The sequence below is a fragment of the Vanessa atalanta genome, chromosome 30 (genome assembly GCF_905147765.1).
Source record: "Vanessa atalanta chromosome 30, ilVanAtal1.2, whole genome shotgun sequence".
In the NCBI taxonomy this organism is placed as follows: domain Eukaryota; kingdom Metazoa; phylum Arthropoda; class Insecta; order Lepidoptera; family Nymphalidae; genus Vanessa; species Vanessa atalanta.
Window position 1 is genome coordinate 1,618,136 of NC_061900.1, and position 21,611 is coordinate 1,639,746.

General features: G+C 36.2%; 3 protein-coding genes across 3 annotated transcripts in view; 1 reads left to right on the forward strand and 2 right to left on the reverse strand.

Annotated features, from left to right (window-relative positions):
* Window positions 1-3,175: 3,175 nt before the first annotated feature.
* LOC125075169 lies at window positions 3,176-9,828 on the reverse strand. The gene is made up of 3 exons (XM_047686793.1): window positions 9,693-9,828; window positions 4,500-7,065; window positions 3,176-3,297 (listed from the first exon to the last, which is right to left on the reverse strand). Exon 2 carries the CDS (start codon window positions 6,802-6,804, stop codon window positions 4,501-4,503), a length of 2,304 nt encoding a protein of 767 aa, XP_047542749.1. The 5' UTR covers window positions 6,805-7,065; window positions 9,693-9,828; the 3' UTR covers window positions 3,176-3,297; window position 4,500.
* Window positions 9,829-10,399: 571 nt separating this feature from the next.
* Window positions 10,400-14,492, forward strand: LOC125075164 (zinc finger protein 107-like). The gene has a single exon (XM_047686787.1). The coding sequence runs from the start codon at window positions 10,564-10,566 to the stop codon at window positions 13,534-13,536; it is 2,973 nt and encodes a 990-aa protein (XP_047542743.1). The 5' UTR covers window positions 10,400-10,563; the 3' UTR covers window positions 13,537-14,492.
* Window positions 14,493-17,903: 3,411 nt separating this feature from the next.
* LOC125075163 (nuclear pore complex protein Nup98-Nup96) overlaps window positions 17,904-21,611 on the reverse strand; it is a 42,197-nt gene continuing 38,489 nt past the window's right edge. The window contains exons 35-42 of the mRNA XM_047686786.1: window positions 21,318-21,439; window positions 20,933-21,058; window positions 20,480-20,630; window positions 20,286-20,388; window positions 19,806-19,927; window positions 19,602-19,717; window positions 19,038-19,185; window positions 17,904-18,647 (exon numbers count right to left, since the gene is read on the reverse strand). Of these exons, the coding sequence (XP_047542742.1) occupies window positions 18,552-18,647; window positions 19,038-19,185; window positions 19,602-19,717; window positions 19,806-19,927; window positions 20,286-20,388; window positions 20,480-20,630; window positions 20,933-21,058; window positions 21,318-21,439 (984 nt within the window). The 3' untranslated portion in view covers window positions 17,904-18,551. The remainder of the gene's footprint in view (window positions 18,648-19,037; window positions 19,186-19,601; window positions 19,718-19,805; window positions 19,928-20,285; window positions 20,389-20,479; window positions 20,631-20,932; window positions 21,059-21,317; window positions 21,440-21,611) is intronic.

Here is a 21,611-nt window from a genome sequence, read left to right on the forward strand (position 1 = left end):
TAGTAAACCTGTGTAGCTTTTAAGTTTGCTAATTCCAAGTGCTAACAGTATTACGTTTCAATATCTGCAAAAATCTTTAATCATTTTGCGTACATACATAAAAAGAAAAACTCTAAATATCCGTCTTAATAGAGACAATGAAATATCGTTCTAATTTCGAACAAAAGAAAAATCAAGCCAAACAGTTAAATACGGAAAGGGATAGAAACTCATGTCATTGGTCGGTTCGTCGGCCAATCAGAGCAAAGAGATTTTATGGGTGGATTTGTAACCTCAATTTTTCAATCAATTCTCTCGGTCGTTCTTGAATACCATTTATAATAACTTTAATATGGCTATGGAACATTTTTGAATGCCCAGAGTATATTTATAGGTATATCTTTTTTTTATTTAATTTTTAACTTTTCTTAACGATGAATATTTTCAGTAATAATATTTAAAATTTATTTTATTATATGTTAATAATATTTAAAATATTAAATTTAAATATTTTTTGAAAAACATGTTTTTACATACAACCTCATCAACTAGGCTGTAAAAGTTTATACCAGGGACACATTTGGAGTCTTTTTTCGCTATAACCTAACAATTTCTTCACATCTTACCTATTTGGTTTGATAAATACAATTTAAGTAAGTATATATTTTTGTGTATTATAATTTAAAAACCGAAAATTTAGTAACGCTAAAATAGTCCAACGTTATTTAAATTTTAACGTTAATTTAATTAACTAACCATAACTTTTTAAAGATATATTTATTATTAAACTAGCTGACCCGCCGAACTTTGTTCCGCCTTAGATACAATAAATCTGCTCATTTAGTAGTTCTAACGAATATACCCCTGTTAAATCCCTGAACAAATGGAAGTTAATGATACATTAATGAAGGCAATTGATGGTGGAATACGTGGTTTATATTTCCCGGATGCCCCTGGTGGAACTGGTAAGACATTTCTTATGGCAGTAGTTTTAGCTGCTCTTCGTGCGAGATATAACATTGAGATTGCAGTTGCTTCTTCTGGAATAGTAGCGACTTTGAAATAATGCAGTGTTCGTGGTCACGGGCAGACTCAACACTGCAAAGTGCTCGAAACGTCGGGATGTTAAAATAATTAATATACGCGATTAAATCCGTTAAAAACTAGTTTTATTTCAATGTGTAATAATCGCGAAAATCTAAGACAACATTATAGTAGCGACTTTGTTAGAAGGATGCCGTATTGCTCATTCGGCATAAAAATTGCCATGAAATCTTAAAACTATTGAAGAACCAACGTTTTGCAAAAAACTCCGCAATGGTCAGTTTTATTAGCATCGAAAAACATCATCTGGAACGAATACACAATGGCACGTGAACGTGCGTTGGAAGCACTTAACCGGACATTGAAATATCTACGTAATGACTCTACCGATCAACGTGCAACCGTGCAACGATTTTACCGTCTGGCTATTTCCGCCAAGGATGGAAGAGCTAGCGAAATCGTGTCTACGATCCCGTGAAGTCTTGGCGGCGCTGTGAAAACTGTAACTGTACAATGAAAAATACATACAATATTATAGAACATTAAAATTTTTGATTTATTTCATAGAGTTCAGTCAGAGTTTGCAATGTAATCGCAAAAAAAAATGTGTTTATTTACGACATGACATTAGAAACCTCTAAAATTATCAGTGTTTCTCTATTATATTATGCATTTATTGTACATATAAACCTTCCCCTTAAAGCACCCTATCTATTAAAAAAAACCGCTTCAAAATCCTTTGCATAGTTTTAAAGATCTAAGCATACACAGTATCAGACAACGGGAAGCGACTTCGTTTTACACTTACTATGATTCTTTGATAAATTGAACAGACGACAAAAAATAAGTACCTATGTCGTGAGCCTCCCGGGTGGAAGGAAGTATCTGTCGCTATAGGTATATACATACTTATATCGTATTAAATAACATACAATGAAATAAATTAACATCTACATTTGATGATAATTAAATAAGAAGAAAAAAAAATTGTTATTAAAAACGTATGAAATATAACAAAAATAAAAAATAAGTGTACTTAAATGATGATTTATAAAAACGTTAATAATAAAAAGAGACAGAGAGAGAGAGAGAGAGAGAGGCAAAGAAAGGTCGCCTAGAGGGGGTATAATGCTTTTTCTTTCAGTGACAATTACCGACCGCCAGGCGCCAGTTCAGTCTATTGTAAGCTGCGTAAAAGAACTTCGCTTAGACAACGGCGACGCTCGTGTTTACTGTTTACAATATGTCTAAGCGTGTGTGACATAACTAATGTAAGAAATTCATGACTAGAGGCGGGGAAAAAATACTTACATTAGAGTATACTTATTTGTTTAATACACGCCGATAATTTTATGCACATGGCTAATTCTTTTGTTAGAAAATGTATACTCTTTACAGCAAGGTAAGAGCCAGACATTAATAATTATTCAAATGCAAAAAAATCAGTAAGGTACACGTTTGTATGTTAATCGATATTATAAAATTACTTCTGAATAATAATGATACTCCTTGCGGCAGTTTCAATTAAAAATACGAAAAATTACATTGTAAATACAGTTGTTAAAAGAATATAAAGAAGTCCCGCTGAGTTTCTTTCGCCGGTTCTTCTCAAGTCTGACGTGTTTCTGGTGGTCGACTTTTTCTTAACTATTGTTACGAGACTAGCCCTAGCCTCCAATACGGTGCTACGTCATTGGATATCATAATTAATAATGTCACATTATTATTATTATTACATATTATTACAATTATTATTGTAATTAATTGATCAATAATTTGTACAACTTTAGTTGATATTATTTTATAACATTTAATACTGGCATGTAACACTATTTCTTATTTTAAAAGGTGATTGAGCTGTCATAAGGAAAACAATTGGATGACTGGGGGCATTGTAAAAATATAGAGAGAGATTGAAACATCATGGTACAACATAATTTTATTTTGCCATCCCGAACTACTGCAATTACACTATCAATAAAATTTTTGACTTTGACATTTGTAATAATTTGACAGACGTCAGATTTAATATTAACGCAGTTGAAAAAAAAATTAGCTCTGTAAGTTTTTATCTTCTATAAAAGTCAATTAAAAAATACTAAATAAACTAAAACGAATTCTTGAGGATACGCTTGTGCAAATAAAACAATAGTAAAATTAGAAAATTATTTCATTTATTAAAATTTCACTCAGTAGAACTCCACCCGCAAATATTGGTATAACATGATTAACACTCGAGGTCGAGCGACGCAGGGTGTCGCAATACATTCATAACTGAAAGAAAAAAAGCGGATTTTACTATAATTTATTAATTCTGTATCAGCTTTTGTGATATAAAGTCGTTGATGGGAGGAACCAGACGTGCCGGCGGCGCGAGGGCTGCGCGCAGTACTGGACAGTCATTTGGACATAAGTTACTCCTTATTACATCAGCTATCTGCCAGTGACAGTCCCAAAACACTCCAATTTTATTATACGTATAGATACGTTCATGTAAACAATTTTTTCGAATACTGGTAAGAATTAGAACTAAAGTTCGCTTCAGCAATAAATCTTCTTTATATGACATAAAGAAATAAACTATTAAAACATACAGCGATCAAGCCGCTTATAGAGAATAGTTTTCTCGCGGCTAAAATATCATAAGCGTCTTTAACTTCTTGACGTTTACGCTTTTCATTCGGTGTAGACGATTGATGGTAACAGACAGTAGGATTTTAGTCTTTAAATATTATTATTTTTCTATTACCTACGTGTTTACTCGACTACTGAGTTATTATTAAAGCGCACGCTCAAATTGATTCGGATTTCGGATCTCTATACGACCACATTGAATGAATGGCAAAGCCACACTAAAGTCATCTGTACGGACTGCAGTTCAGTTCAGTCAAACAGTGAATGTTCGGATTGCGAAATCTATTGCGTAGTGTATAGCGATGGCAGCTACTTTATAAAATAATATTATATACTAAATCCTTCGCTGTTATGTTTTATGTAAACTGTACACTAACATGAACGACATTAATAACGATATATTCGTTAAATGGCGTTGGAAACTATGATGTTATGTCTCTCATGTCTGTAGTTGCTCTAGTTCAAAACCCTTAAAATCCGAAATCAACAATTAATATTGCTGTTTAAAACCAAGATGGGTTATGAATTGGTTCTCACCAGACGGATGAGAGCCAATCATCCACAAACACCACATTTTGTCATACAAAATATTTTTAAACAAATTTCACAGAGCACATATAAAAGTTTATTTCTTATCAAATGCATCCTGCATTGGTTATGCTAATATCATAAACGCGAAGTTCTAAACCGATCATTGTATAATTTTGCAAAGACATTCACAGAAAACGGCCCGAGAGGTACCTTACGTTTGCCCAAAACACGGGAGTAGCAACTAGAACTGAAACAGTAATTCCCCTTCATCATTAACTAGAACAAAACAGTATATTTCACGTAATACTAACCTCATTCCATAGCAGATGCATCTAAATTAATATTAACGTAACTGGCCCCCATATTATCCCGGTGGCGAGGCGACAAAACGTGGCGTTTCGCGTTTTCCCCTTCATCGACATCCGAATCACAGACACCGCACTTCAGTTTACCAAAATCATAGTAGACGTATTTATTCCTCGACAGCATATTGACGTTGTGCTTTAATTCCAAATAAAAACGAAAGACGTTCTCAGCTGTCGGCTTATGGTTGAAGTGCTCCGCGTATACCAAATGGAAGAGCAACGATCTTATGGAATTAAAAACGCCTTTGCACGGAACGCAAGTGAACGTCGCGCCTTCGCTATGCAGTACATAATTCCCTTGCATATATATGCTGATAATATCAGCTTTGTTCGCTTTGACTCTCGCTTCGACCATCAAATTCTGATGCTCGAAGTTCGATAGGATGTGCGTTATTGTTTCTCTAATATCAGCGAATGTTACATCGCATAATTCGCATTTAAAGCCATCGTTTACGATTATTTTATTCATATCCAACAATTTCTTATCGTAGTCAGAATTTAGGGCCGAATTTATCAACTTCGATATCGTCTCGATGTGCAGCGTGCTCTCGAAGTGTTCGACAGTCGCCGCGAATGACGGCAGAGCGATGTAACTTGGACAAATAGCGCAAACGTAATAATTGCCGAAGCTTGCGAAGTATTCGGCTGGACGGCACTGATTTTTGTACAACAGCGATAATTTGTGCGGTGCCGCGTTGCGCAAATGTTTCTTTTGGCGGATGTGATTGAACAAAACTTGTCTTGGACCGCGTAAGGTCATGTCACAACAGGAACAGTAATTAGCGATCTTCCCAGACGGCTTTATAAAATTCTCGATCACAACATGATCGCGATTGTTCAGAGGTTTGCCGACACTGGCCAAAAACTTCGCCCAATCCAAACTTTTGGGGCCCCATTCATCAGGCACAGGGCCGTCAAGATTCTTCGTTTTCATCTTCCGGTACAACTTATCTGATAGTCGAGATAGATGATTCTCGTCCAATATGTGCAAGATTAATTTTTCATTCGTTTCAAGAGCGACCTTGCAAAGAGTGCAATATTCCTGCATTTGATCACGTGTCCTTCCATAATCACATAAAAACTGCTTCGTCATATAGGTGTTGAAGTTCTTAATCTTTTCGATTGTCGGTTCATTTTTAGCGAACTGCGGTATATTTTCGTCTGATTCTAAAATGCAAGCGAGGTTGTGTATGTGCGTCTCACTAAACACATGGTTTAAGACACTGTCATAACGAAATCTTAAAGTATAATATTCACAGGCCATGCAAAAAAAAGCAAGTTTCCCTGTACGATCATCAACTAGAGTCAATAGTTTATGGTTCGTCAATAGCTTAACTATTAAGTTCTCTATAGGTCCGTAGTAACGATATTTCTTAACTTGGTTCTTGAGCGGTCTATCGTTGTTTTGGTCACCATCATCATTGTCGAAATTTTTATTAGCGTCAGCTGCGAAATTCTGATTCACATTGTCCTTAATGCTCATAATTATCGGGGCGACAGAGCTCGCTTGAGTTGAAAAATCAATCGACATCATATCTTGGCAGAGCTTATCGTACACCGTCTGATAGAACTTTATGGCTGCGTCAATGCTTGCTTCGGAGTTATCCGGCAAGTATCTGATCAACGACGCCTCCAGCTTACTAAGGAATGTCTTCTCCAACTTCTCCATCGGCTTCACTAATTGTATAATATGTTCGATGCTTTGTCCGGGGTTATCACCGCACTCCATAGCGGAGAGACGCCTTGACATTTTTGGCAAAATAATTGGTTCAGCCACATCAATGCTCTCCCTTTTCAACTTGGGTAAATGGACATCAAGATTGAAGTGTTTCTGAAGAGATTCCAGTAGCGGTTCGTCATCATTTAACTCGATTTCGACCTGACAGTCCGTGCATATATGGCTTTGTTTTGCTGTCTCCGCGATCGAGAATTCAGTTTTAAGTATGTCTGGCACATCGCTGACAGGCAAGCTGTTGAAACGCTGCCTCTGCAAGCTGCTCTTCTTCTCAGTCGTAAATATATACTCAACTTCAACACCCTCACGTTTCTTGAGAAATATCTTACGGTGAGTCTCGTCCAAGTTTTTCAAATAACGCAAAACAACGGCACTCTGTTGAGTGACGGGATCATTGATGACCTTGTGGAAATGCTTGGCCAATCGTTTCACATCGTCAAGCTTCCGGAATGAAAGAACGGTGAGTTCGGACACGCCTTTGCATAAAACATCCAAACTGTCATTTGATTCGGACATTTTGGATTTATATAATCAGCGCACCTCGCGGTAAAGATTTACAAAATAAAATATATCTGTAAAACTGATTCATAGACCAATCTCGGTTTTCGCCGAGAATAATGTCGCACGCGAATAATTTACTTCGACGTGATGTGGTGCCCGTACGATTGTTTTGGAAATTTGTGCTTTATTTTAGATTTTGAAGTCCAAGAGAGGTTGTTTCGAATTTTTATTTGTTTGAACTGGTTTGATCTGAAGACTATCACCGCATTTCAAGATCTGTAATGTAAATAAAAATAATTTTAATATAGGAAATTCACTTCAACAAGATGGAACAGTCCCTTCAGTAGATAAACTACAAAAAAGGATATAAATGTAATTACATTTCAACATATCTATGCATATGCTTTAAAACAATTTGGACTGAGCCCTAAACATTTTCCTTAGGGTTAGTTAATTTATTATTATTACAACTATCTAAGACTGACCTAACGGTAGAGGTCAGTTATACCATAACATTCATGTAATTTCATACTCTATTCCCACCATAAGCGTAGAAAAGCTAAATAAACAACACTTGACAGCAAATTGACGCGATATCATTGGTCGAGAGCTTGATTAATCTATGATATTTACCATAGATTCACGAATGAATGGCGTTTTGAATGTGGACGAAACTGTTATCGGAGTGTTGGAAGTCAAATTAAAGTGGATATAAGTAGTTAAGAGTAATAGTGTTATATTATAAATAACTCAGTAGTGCACAATACAGCTGAGTTATTAGCAAATCATGAAATACGTAAATCTAAAGTTTGTTTATTTTTATTCCTACTTAAGATTGGAAAAGGCTACATCCTTTAATTTTATTGACTTGCTCAACCTCTAAGGTGTGCTGTACTGCATTTATTTATTCTGCTACTTGATGGTAAATAAAAGCCCTTAGATATTGATCCTATAAGAATTACCAATTCTTAGCTTCGCGCAAGCCTGTCTGGATAAGTACCAATCCCCCCAACATATATTCTATCGGCAACCAGCAATACTTAGGATCTTTGTGATCTGGTTTAAGGGATTAATTATAAGCGCAAAGGTGCATGGTGCATGAGCGATATAAGGAATCCTCAAAACTTCTTACTGTTCCTTTGGGCAGTGGTGCCCACATACCACCAAGGGGTCCATTCGCCCACCTATGGATTAATAAAAACAATCCTTATAGCGCCATTGTACCACCAACCTGAAAGTAGATATTATGACCAATCACCTGTGTACCCTTCAGTAGAGGTGCCTTTAGGAGACCTTTTAGAGAGGTGATATCTATCCAGAGAGGCTTGCACACAACAAAGAATGTGTAATTCTTACAGGATTAATGTCTAAAAGCTGCGGTGACCATTTACTAGGTAGATAGTACCTATTAGAGTTGAAATATTGACGATACAATAATTGAATGTATCAGAATTTCCAACAATTTAATCACATAAATAAATATTATATCAACAAACGCTAACTCCACACTTTGTATCATCTATATAATCTTTTAATCAAGTAATACATCTAATTAAACAATGTTTTCATATCAAGACATTCATGTAAATATTTATAAAGTACAATATTTATTAATGATATTAAATTAGTAGGACTAACCAACAGCTACACAAGCATTGGCTTTTTAAAATTTTAATCAATTTCCTCGTTACAATATTTTTAATAAAATACTTCTTTGTTTTTATATCTTGTTATTGGGGGTTTGAGGAAAAGATTGTTAAGAAACAAACATGTGTCAGGTGATAATCAACCATGTCTGTATGCACCAGCTGCGTCATGGAAGAAGCTCTGAACCTCCTCAAATGGAAATGTTAGCCGTGCAGTGGAACATTTACAGGCTTTAATATAATATATATGTTTGTTTCTATCTATACTAATATTTTAAAGTTATTTTTTATATTTTGTTTTAGTGGGTACTCTTTTATTTATGACATTGGTTGGCAGACGAGCATATGGGCCACTGATGGTAAGTGGTCACCACCGACCATGGACAAAGGTGCTGTAAGAAATATTAACCATTCCTTACATCACCTATGCACCATCAACCTTGGGAACTAAGATGTTATGTCCCTTGTGCCTGTGATTACACTGGCTTGTTCTCCCTTCTAACTGGAACACAACAATAAAGAGTACTGTTATTTGGGTGTAGAATATCTGATGAGTCGGGGGTACCCAGACGGGTTTGCACTAAGCCCTACTACCAAGTAAAATCTTCAAATGCTCTAATTTAAAAAAAAATATATCTCTGTTAGGTAGTTACATTATTTATTTATTTATTCCTGAGTGCTAGAGGGTATTCATCATATTAATATCAAATAATTTTTTTTATTAATAAAATAGACCCATGCTTAGGCAGCTAGTTAACAATATTATTAGATTTTAACTAATTTTCCTTTACGAAGCTCACATATATAATTCTATCTTAAGTAGTTACCTTCCAATAATATTTATTCTAAAATAAAAATAACAATGTTTTTCTTGTTTAAACACATAAATCTTTCAAATTAAACATTATCGAAGTTATATATTTATAAATTAACATTACACGTAGCTAGTTAAGTCAACAACAATCGTAAAATATCGTTTAGCCTACTTAACAGGAAAACGCAAATAAATGGAACTCATAACGTTTTCCGTTTCTAAACACTACATAAAAAATATTAACTAACATTTTATACTATTAAACGGAAACTAAACACGTTTTTGAGTTGAATTACGATAAAATAATTATTTACATTCAATATAACCAGTAGCGACGAACATACAAAAAGTTAGGTTATAATGATTGTGCAAATAATTCGTATTTGAGTTTTAAGCTTATATGTCTAGATAAAGATAACTATTGGGATATATATAATAATTACCTGTAAATCTTGAATTTGTGCATGGCAGCGAAAACCGCCTATAAAATCAGTACGGGCATTTGGTGACAGTCTTGTGGTGACATGATACCATGATAGATATTAGATATAGAGAATAGAAACCACTGTACGCTATAGACAACTTCTACAGACTACATATATCGTATAAACACAGATAATAAATATAAATGGATAAAAATAATTTCATAGGAGGTTAGACACTTACGAAAGCTTTTTCCCAATTAAAATAATCCTTATTTTGTATCTTATATATAAATATGAATTATTTTGAAGTACTAATATTTTTATCATCCGTAACTAATATTGAAAACATGAGTAAACAAGTCGAAATTAAATATGTATTTCTCAAATGAAGCTTGAAAAGCTAATATTTATTCAGTTTGAGCTATATTAACTTTATTTCACTAGTTTACGCTCTTAATAAATTTGACACAATACAATAATTTTGAAAAAGCATTGATACGTTTTGACTTTATTTTTAAAGTAGATAATTATAATAGAAGTAACTTTTATGTTCAATCAGCAATCTTATCAATAAAATGGAATGAAAAGATTGAAAATATTTTTGTATAATTATAAATAGGTTATTTTGTTCTTATACTTAGTCTAAAATATAAATCGGCCTGTTTATTCTGTGCTAACTGATGGATTTAAAAAAAAAGAAATATTTTTCCGATTGTCAACGAGATCTGTCAATTGTGATTAATAAAAAAATATTTGATATTTAAATATTTATCAAAAAAATGAAAATAGCAACGAAATAAGCTAGAATTCCACGATAATAACAAAACTTAGTTATTAACAGAAAATCATTATGAACGTAAACAAGCAGAGATAATCATTTTAAATAAAAATGGACGAATATATAGATTTGGATAACGATAACATTTGCGGTGTTTGTTACGCTGAATTCCTTGATATCGACGATTTGAAACTGCATATAATTCAATATCACTTGAACGAAACCAGCAAAAATAGATTTTGTGATTTTTGTTCCCGAATTTTCAACGATATCGAAGCTTATTCGTTACACCTAAGAAATGCTCATTTAAGTACGTTCAAGACTTGCAAATATTGCACTAGAGTGTTTAATGATGCCCAGAGTGTATCTCGACATGAGAAAAAACATAAAAGTTCATTTTACTATCCGAAAATCGCATGTTCGAATTGTATAAAAGTGTTTAAAAACAAAAAAGACCTGGAGTACCATGAATATGAAAAACATCGTGACATTGATGACGGTTTGATGTTGCAGCACTGCTTTCCGGAGCTGTCATCATTAATCAACATAAATATACGTAAATTTTTCAAAGGTTTGCATGAAAATTATTTATATAAATGTGTCGTTTGTGAACTATCGACACCAAATGTTACCGAGTACATAGATCATCTTTTGAAAAACGAATGCAAATCCTTATCGTGTAATACATGCTGTAATGTGTATGCGTGGAAGTCTAGACTGGAACATCACTGTAAGACTCACAAAAAGACGGAAACAGAGATTAATAATGGAAAAAAGCAATGCCCGAAATGTGATAAATATTTTCATTTTACAAAACTAAAATCACACTTAAAAGAATGTTCTAGTATGAAGTGCATACCGTGCGATGTATCATTCGATTCTGTGGAGAAGTTCGCTCATCATGTCACAACACACTCCCACCGCACGCCTGTACAGTTTGAGAACTGTAAATACTGTCGTAGACCGTTCATCGGGTTGAATGCACTCAAAAAACATATAGAAAGGTCTCATAAACACAACTTGCACCTTTATAAATATAATTGTATATATTGCAACATTGTTTTTAAGCATCCAAAATTGTTGTTCGGACATTTTTTCACAAAACACAGAGATATTAACCCCTATACGTGCAAAATATGTAATATAGATTACAGGATTCGTAAGAATTTTACACTTCACATAAAATTAGATCATAAAAGTGTCGGTTTCGTCGAGTTTAATAGCAATTACCACGTGTTTTTCACGGATAAAAAGTCTGAAAAACCATTTCAACCGAAAAATCTGGATATCGCTGAATCGACGAACAAAGAAAGCGATAATGAAATGTTTACAGATAATGAGAGTGATTTTAAAACAACACTGAATGAGAATAAAAATGAAAGTAAAAAATACGGAGACACTGAAAAAAAAACAAGTGAAAATATCAATGCTATTGAACAAGTCTCGAGTAAAGTAGAATCTAAAGCTAATGAAAGAGATTCTGATTTGGAAAGACAGAAATTAGAAGTAACTGAAGAACCGAAAAATAAAACAACGTCCGTTGTGAATGAAAACACAAATGAATGCTGTGAATTACCAGATAATAAACCAGAAGATGAAGCTATATATACAAATTCAAATAATAAATATAACAAGACCAGTGTCAAACTAGTAAATGTTAATTCAGATTTCATGACAGTCACAGAAACCGAAGCAGACCAAACGGAAGCCGAAGTGAAACGAAAAGCACGTGTACAGAAACGTAAAACGAAATCTCAGCCGATACGATCTAGGAAGAGACAGAAAACTAAAACATGCGATGATTCTGATTCGTCAGACGATTCCGATGTTCCCTTATCGAAAATTGTAAACAAAAATCCTACACGTTCGAGAAAACGGAAAATTAAACGAAGGAAAACATCGAAAGAGACCATACAATACAGTCGTAAGAAGATGAAGTTCATTTGTTTTAAATGTGATCGCAATTGTTACACATATCAAAACTACCATCGCCACATGAGTTTGCACATGAAGAAAGGTCACAAGACATGTGTCAAGTGCTTTGAAAAGTTCAAAACTAAAGACGAACTCAATGATCACATGAAAACTGAACATTCGAGCTCGAAACTAACAGAAACACTCAAGAAATTGTTAGATAAACGCAAGAGTGACAAAGAAATGACGACAGCTAGACATCAAACAGCCGATACTGTAATTTCGAAAACAATACAGAGAGTACCCGTCGAAATAAATGACACCCAAGCAACTATAACTAGGGTCGAAAGTGATAAAATATCGGTCAAAAAATTCCTAGAGACTTTCAAACCAGATTCAAACGATCCCGCCGCTAAAAAGATTTCAATATCAAACAGTCTTTCCATACGTTCGGTTGAAAAAGGTGAAACGAAATCCCTTATAAAAATGACAAAGTTTAACCCAGAGCCCACGGTAATAGCAGATCGTCCGCAGTTAAAAATGCCTGTTAAGTTCAGAGAGGAGGAAAAGCAAGAACACAAAGTAACTATAAAATTAGTTTATTGTGACTATGTTACTCCAACATTGAACCTTGAAAACGAAGCCGGTAGCACGGATTTCAACAAGTCCGTCGATCGATCTTATTTCGAAGAGTCCTACGATAGTGAGATCCGGAACAAATCTGAATTAATACCAGAGGTTGGTCGCGAAGTTCTCTTAGCAGATAAAGACCCAACTAAAGATAATATTTTGAAAAAGACAATTGTGCTTAAAGATCTTTTGTCGTATAATAACGTGAGGATAGGTCACTTGGCGCCCAAAGCGCCTTTCTATAAAATCGTTAAAATTGACGAAGTCTTACACGAGAGACAAGCAACAGTCGAACCGCCAAAACAGACGAATATAACTTTGCCGAATGGTACAAAGTTAGTCAGCGTTAATCCTCTGGCTCACCTCTTAGGTAACAAGAGCGTTGCAGATATTCCAAAATCGAACCCGTATAAAAATAAGTCCTACAGTTACAAGCCGAAAATGCAGGATTTTGGACAAGCAATAGTTAAAGCAATGAAGGTTTTGGATAAAACACCCGCAAAGAGAAAATCTACAAAAAAAATTGATCCAGTCAACTGAATTTGCACTGATCATTATATTGATAAACTACATTATCAAAAAGGGATTCCCCGTTATGCTAAGCTACTCGCTACATGGGTCTTTGTGGCATAAGCCTACGTGGATCTGAATATTTTTCATTTAAATGTGTGATTTTGTTAGATCTTCCAAATTGAAGTATCTATATCTATTCCAAACACAAGAGGATAAAACCCAAATAAAGAAAATTTTACACCGAATTTACGCGATATCATATTATGGATTTGCGAAAAAATGCCGTTTTGAATGTCAACGAAAATTATCGGAAATTTGGAAGTAAAATTGAAGGGGATATAAGTAGTTACGAATACTGTTGCATTATAAATAAAGATAAATTAATCAAGAACTGTTAGTCGTTTACAATATAGCTGAGCTATTAGCAAGTCTTCTATCTTCCTTCTTCGACTGATTTAGACTATAAATAAATTGTACTGCCTCTTCGCATAAAGGGTAGAACTTATTAGTGGATTGTGGTTACAGATATTGAGGTTCTGTCTCCAGTTCAGGCCAAAAATTTTAAGATTTTCTGTACAGAAATTATTGTTAGAAACTCGAAATCCGAAAGTGGGCTGGGTTGGCGCTACCCCGCGTAAAATCGTTGGTCTTGTATCTCCGATCATGTTCAATTCCTATGCTTGCTGAAACGGGAGTCAGTGAGGCAGTGAGAGTGGACCTGTGTTTGCACACACATGTTGTGTTAAATTATTTACAGCGTTATTATGAGTGACTGACGCTAGTGCTTAAGAGTAAAGCCAGAAAAATACCAATAAGATTATATTTTGGCGCTTGTAAAGATCTATATTCTTTGTTTAGGATGTCAGCCTTAACCTAAATCGTTCAGGAAGACATAATAATCCAGTTTCAAATAAGATAAATTTAAATCAATGTTTTTTAAAAACGTATATATTATATTATAAGAAAATTATTGTCTGTATCCAGTGCAGTGTGAAATAAAATAAATTTTATCGAGTATTCATAATAATTGATTTTTAAATATTGCATTAATTATGTTAAATTAGTCTTAAATTGGTAAATAAATATTTATATAGCAAACCCATATTTTATTTAGTTTTAAAATCAAAATATTATACTTTTATTTATCTACTCGCAAAATGGTCTCCTTATGGTAAGTGGTCACCGCTGCAAGGAATATTAGTCAATCCTCATATCACCAGTTCACCAACAAAGGGACCAAAGATGTTGTGTCCCTAGTGCCTGTAGTTATACTGGCTCACTCACCGGTCAATCCGGAACACAAAAATAACAAACAAAACATTAGATGAGAGGGTGGTACCAGAAGGGCTTGAATAGATCTACCATCGAGAAAATTCATTTTAATTTATATTTGTTAAGCACTTGATTTATTTTTGAAGTCAATCCTACACAATATTACACAGACTGCTTAGCACGAAAAAAAATATTTTTAACGTATTTTTTTTTTGAGATTATCTTGGAATTAAATTTTAAGTCATGAACAATATTTTCTACTCTCTTGTTACTAGAATGGCTAAGTGATTTATAGTAGTATATAGGGCCCCGAAACTAAGGATGCCTCCCGGAGCGAAATATTTAAGGCTGCATTCTTTTAAAATACGTGAAAATTAGGGGCAGGCCCAGACTTTCATCTCAATGCAACGCTGCACCAGGGCCCCTATACACTGGTCGTCACCATGTTTAATTATTGCAGATTATACCTTTACAATTTAAATTTGCAACGAAATAAAAATTACGCAGCAAACGTACGAGATAGGAGGTAGTCCGATATGGACACTTCTAATGCCGTCAACAAACGTCAAACCCGCAAACGTCAGTCTCGTGAACGAGACATTCGTAGATAATGTCGAAATATCGAGCAAATAAAAATCCATCCAATAATAATAATAATAATAATCAATAAAGATCAACCAAATAAAATTAAAAAACATGGTAAATATCCCGTTTTAAATACTGTTAGTAATAAAAATAACCATGTTAATTTAAAATCTGAAATAAAAATTGTCAAACAAGATAGTGTCAAGTTGTCTATTCCGAGCAACTTCACCGTGTAGTTTTCATGTAATAAAAATATTCTCATATAATTTCTTAACGCGTCAAAAGAAGCATAACTTCAAAACGTAGTAAGTTGTTATAACATATTGTGCTCAAAAAAACAAAAACAAAAAAATAATTCAAAAAATATTTATTTAATTACAAATTTATGTCTTATTCTAAATTATACACATTACGAATCAAACATTATTCTAAAACTGATCATTACTTATAATAAACAAAACTATCGACATTTTCCTATTCAACTGAATAACCTTTTTGAATGTTCAAAATTCCGTTATATACACTAAATACTAGAGAATATAACGATTGAAGTTCAAGGTCGAAGTTTAATGCAAGGTTTCCCTCGTACCACGAGATCGAATCGTTCAATTTGAATTATGTTTTGCTTTAAAATAGTAAATTCATTGAAGAGGGTACTGAACCTCCCTTAGAGGTAGTTCTTGAATTGCTGAAACAATTTTCTCATTCTATAACTGAACCTGTTGACTGAACTAGCTGAAAGCTCTTGATACCGAGCGATGCAATTACACGTCACGATCAGGGTAAGTGGTCACGTTAGGACGTAGTGACGTGCTGGGAAAATCAACATTGTAAAAGTTCTGTACAGCAGCCGAACTGTTAGGCCCAGTTAGGCGGCACCTCTAATACGTTCTATTCCAACCATAACAGGAAAAAAAGCCAAATAAACAACATTCGACAGCAAATTGACGCGATATCATTGGTCGAGAGCTTGATTAATCTATGATATTTACCATGGATTCACGAATGAATGGCGTTTTGAACGTGGACGAAACTTATCGTAATTTTGGAAGTAAAATTAAAGTGGAAATAAGTGGTCAAGTGCAATAGTGTTGTATTATAAATAAAGATATATTAATCATAAACTCTTAGTAGTGCACAATATAGCCGAGTTATTAGCAAATCGCATGAAATACGTAAATCTAAGGTTTGTTTATCTGTTTTCCCACTTCCAGGAGAATAGGTTATACCATTGAACATATTTTCTTTTAATATTTACTACTTATAATTATCAAAAGACATTTCGATTGAGACAAAATTGATTAAATTTTTGCTATTATTATATAATACACGTCAAAATTACTAAAAAAAAAACTACACAAAACTGACTTAATTTATATTATACGTTTAATACCCAAAAATAACCTCGTCGATGCAGCATCAGCGCCCTTCCCTAGCATTAGGGGGCCCGAGATTTCTACAATTCAGTTGTTTTTTCTTCTATACCTGATACCAACGATATAGGAAGGTAGTGAGTTCGAAATCAAGCGAGTCCCACAGTATTTCCAAGTAGTACATTTGTGATTTTCATATTCCGGTGAAGTTAAATCTTTATACTTAACTTTATTACTAAAAAAAAAACCATTTAAAAGTTCAAATGATTCATATCCAGCTTTTATTTATTGATTTAAAATACTTATCAACTTCACAACTGGACAACTCTCAGACCATACCAGTAAGGGTTCACCAAACTAGGGTCAATGGTGTCGGTAGAGTAGATCAGATACCATGGCTAAGGACCCCATCAAATCTTGAAATTGAACGAAGTTTAAGATCAGCTAATTTTATTAGAGATGCCTTAGATCCATTTTTGAGTTTTTATAAAACTCACCGAAAATCCTTTGTAAATGTAGACGGAACTCGAACGAGGAACCTCCGGACAGTAGTCAACTTTCAAGAACTGTCACTTCCAATACACCATGACAAAGTTCCATCCTATTCTGACACCGCGCGGGTTATACCCCCCCTCCCTCTAATCCAAACCATCACAACTTAAAACTTAAACTAACATCTAAATTGACTCTTAAACGACTAAAGATCAATTAATTTTGGTACATCATACAAAGAACACGAACAGGCGCTTCAATACGAATTTTTACATAAGATTACATAAGTATTTGTACTGATATACATTTCGTTTTAAGGCGCCTTCACAATTAACATTAGGAACTTAAATGGAATAACTCTCGTGTCCTGGCGCTAAAAGGTCCAATATCAATGAACCTTACTTTTGTAATGAGAATCGAAACGACGGACACACGTCGGCCTTTCCATACAACATACGCCTTTTCGTGTAATAATCTTGATTTAGCACAAACACATTTACTAAATTTCAAACGATTCATATACTTAAGCCCTTTTAGCACCGGCTCATAGAATTAATGTAACATTTTGTTTTCATAACACTATTTAATTGATTTTAAATGTTTAATGACGTCACTTCGTTACGTAACGTTCGTTAATATCAATGAAATTGTTCATTCCAATGGCAGGAGTTGTAATAAATAAACAAATTTGACCTTGAATTAACGACAGTTGTTATCGGAACTTTGGAAGTAAAATTAAAGTGTATATAAGTAAGTAAAGTGGTCATAGTGTTGTGTTATAAATAAAGATATATCTATCGAGAACTGTCAGTAGAGCACAATGCTGAGGTATTAGAAAACCCTATGGACTTCTATCTGTATATATTTAATCCACTCGCCATTAGAATATAGTTAAGCGTGAAAACTAAACACGTATTTATTAAAACTAACATTTGCGTCGAGCGACGCTCCCCGACGCGTCGAACATCATTGTAACAACACTAGTTTCGTGTGTATGGACGTATTGAATCCGAATACAAACATACCATTTAATAAAATCATCAAAACTTACATACATTCACAAAACCCTTACCAAACGATAACATGAAAATAATTTACGTTATGTTAATGTACTAAAAAATTAGACGTTAAGTTTTGTAAGCTCTAACTGATAAAAAATTACTGAACCAATGTACATTAAACTTATCAGAAGATGCAGCGCCTTTTGGAGGAGATTTTTGGCTTCGCAGTTCACCTGCTTTATATCTACACTGTTGACGTGAAATTTTGCACGACTTCGCTCAGTAACGGGTCGTGTACCGGCGCCGTGCCGAAGGGGGCCTACGTCTCGACGGCGGTCGCTCGCTGCGAGGACTCGGGGGAGGGCGCGGACTCCACGCACAGCTCCGAGGCGCGCTCGGCCATGTCCGTCGTTATCTGCAATCCGAGTATATTATTTATAGATTGAGCTAAAGATATAATATCCGTGGTACGGGCACATTTCTCGCCAGCGTCTGGAGACGTAACTACGTTGAGGTCGTGAATCGTGTTTAGCTTAGTAATGTCAGTCGTGGTTTAAGTACCTCACCTAGACGCGGCCCTACCTGCCGTGAAATATCAATATTTTGTAATGCTATGATTTGGGTTTGATATATCAGTGAGTCAGTGTAGTGTACTGATACAAGATATTTAACAGTTTAGACAACGTGAGGAGCGGTTCATACATCTCATAGTACTATCGCTAGCAAATGGAATGTGAATCGCCAACCCATCGCACAAAACAGCACTCGTCAACTTGTGCTCCCCTGTGTAAGTGTGTGTGCGTACCCTGTGCGCGGCGCGCGCGGCGCAGTCGGGCGGCAGACGCAGCTGCGCGAGCAGCGCCGCCAGGTGCGGGGGCGGCTCCCCGCCGGCCAGCGCCAGCTGCACCAGTCGGGCGCCCATCTCCGCGCGAGCCGCAGCGTGCCGAGGGGAACTGCAAATAGTTTTTCTAATATTTCATACTGTTTGAAATTCATCTCGTTCTCGATGGTGAAGCAGAATGGCGTGCAAAATCCTCAATGAATGGAATATAATTCTACCACATAAGTATAGACATATTACATATATAAATACTGAGGAAGGGGCGTTAACCCACCACGTTAATATAAACTTAACAAATATAATCTAATTTGTACTGTTTTTCTGTCTCTACTCTCGGTCGTCTCACGGTCACTGAGACATCCTTTTAAGCAGCGTCACTCCTACTACTGCACGCCGATAATCATTTCTTCTTCTTCGTGAGTGAACAGCTCTGTATCATATGTTACACCGCGATGCAAGGGAGGGGGGGGGGGGTCGGTCGAGCGTGAATAGCTCTACCCCACAAAGTATATATGAAGGAGGCATTACCGCGGCGTCAGGCCGCGCAGACTGCGGCAGGCGGCGGCGAGCGCGGGCCGCAGCGCCTCGAGGCGCGCGCAGACGGCGCCGCCCGCCGCGCCCGCGCAGCGCACCAGCCCGCGGATCTGTGGAGCGAGCGATTTCGTATGAGAGCGCTGCACGGAACGGTCCCGTCGCCTGTCCGTTGTCTGTCGAATGTTCGGGACACGATACCTCGTCGCAGACCCGCAGGTAGTGGTAGAGGGCCTGCCCCCCGGTCTCCCATCCGCTAACTTCGTGCCTGTCGGCCGCGTCGTTCATCTTCTCCAGTATACCCTTTATGCTTTGGAGGTTATCTGTAACAAGAATATCAATGATAACACACATTGTACAGTACGAGTACGTGCTGCAAACAGAGCACACATTCCGGTCACTTGTTTTAACATACATTTACTAAGTAAAGTAGAAGTAAATAATTGTGTCAATTCAAATAATGAATTTGAATTGACAAGTAACTTGCATTTGCAGTTACTTCACTGCTGGGATACAGCATTCTCTTTCATGTTGGGAGCTTCCACCGCGGTGCTCCAATGCAGGTTGGTGGAATTTCATCCGACATATTCAACATTTTCCTTTACCACCGAGCACAACATTCAACATTATTAACAGATAAAATCTTGCGTAATGATTTTCTGTGGTATCTCGAATACTGACCGGCCAGCACCGCGTCGGGGAGCAGTTCCTTGAGCAGTACTCGATGAGCTGCATTCCACTGCTCAGCGCCAACCAGGTACTCCACTTCCAACGCAGGCTTATGCTGGAAACGAGAAACAAAATATTCATTAATTTCGGGTCACGTGGGCTCCTTAAATATGTTCTTCAAGAAACTATATTGTAAAGCGATCTACCTCGTATTTGGCTCTATTGGCCTGAGCTATCAGCACCCACTTCTCCGGGATCTTCAGCTTCTTGATCAGATCAAAGCGTTCCTTCATTTCCGGCGTTTCAACTTGAGATGGTGCGTGACGAGAGAGCACCTGACGGATGAGGTGACTGCGGCTGAAAACGAAACAAAAAATTATCAATTTCTCAATCAATACTAATACTACCTGTGCTGGTTTCACACGAACCCCTCACATTTACCTTTTTAAGCATTTGTAATAAACCAAGCTCAGCAGATGTTTACATTATAAAATAAACCTGTGTTACAATTTTTAACTTTTCTACACATTACTATATACATTTTTTTTCAATAGATAGCCATATCATTAAGCCATTACACACATACACAGCACACTGAGTACCTTACGCAATACGTAGTAGTGTACATTTATTCCAACGTTAGGTTTCCAGTAACTCACGCGTTATCGTCCCGATGGTAGGCCAGCACCTGCAGCGCGAGGTGCCAGTTGCCGCTCGCCTCGAGCTGCTCGGCCGCGCCCACCACGCACGAACTGCCCACTCCCAGCCACGAAGCCAACGGAAAGCTGAAACGCGACCGTGTACATGTCGAACCAATCGTAGTAAAAATTCACATATAAGTATAGACTATGTCTGGATAGTGATATAAATGGGCAAGTACATCTGAAACATTATTCCCCCCCCCCTCCCCTCACAATAACGGAATCGAAAACTAGTAGCCATATAAATTACGTGTTAACGAAAAATTTTAAGAAACCAATAACAGGAGAGAAAATTAAAAAGTACGAATTAAGTGTATTGTTATTTGTATGAATGTACACGCACCTGAGGGAGAAGTCGAAGGGGTCGCGCGAGCACGTGGCGGGCGCGAGCGCGGGCGGCGCGTTGAGGGCGCGCGCGCGCAGCAGCTCGTAGCGCACGTCCAGCACGCGCCGCCGGCCGCCGCTCTGCCGGAACACACGCACACTCTCACTTCCGCTCTCGCACGTACGGCTCACATACGACATATAGTCTCTTCCAACCCGAGAGGACAAAAGCCAAACGAACAACATTTGACGGCGATTTGACGCGATATCATAGATCGAGAGCTCGAATTATCTATGATTTACATTATGGATT

Coding starts and splice junctions, on each gene's coding strand:
- LOC125075169 (XM_047686793.1), bottom strand. CDS start 6,804: ATGTCCGAATCAAATGACAGTTTGGATGTTTTATGCAAAGGCGTGTCC.
- LOC125075164 (XM_047686787.1), top strand. CDS start 10,564: ATGGACGAATATATAGATTTGGATAACGATAACATTTGCGGTGTTTGT.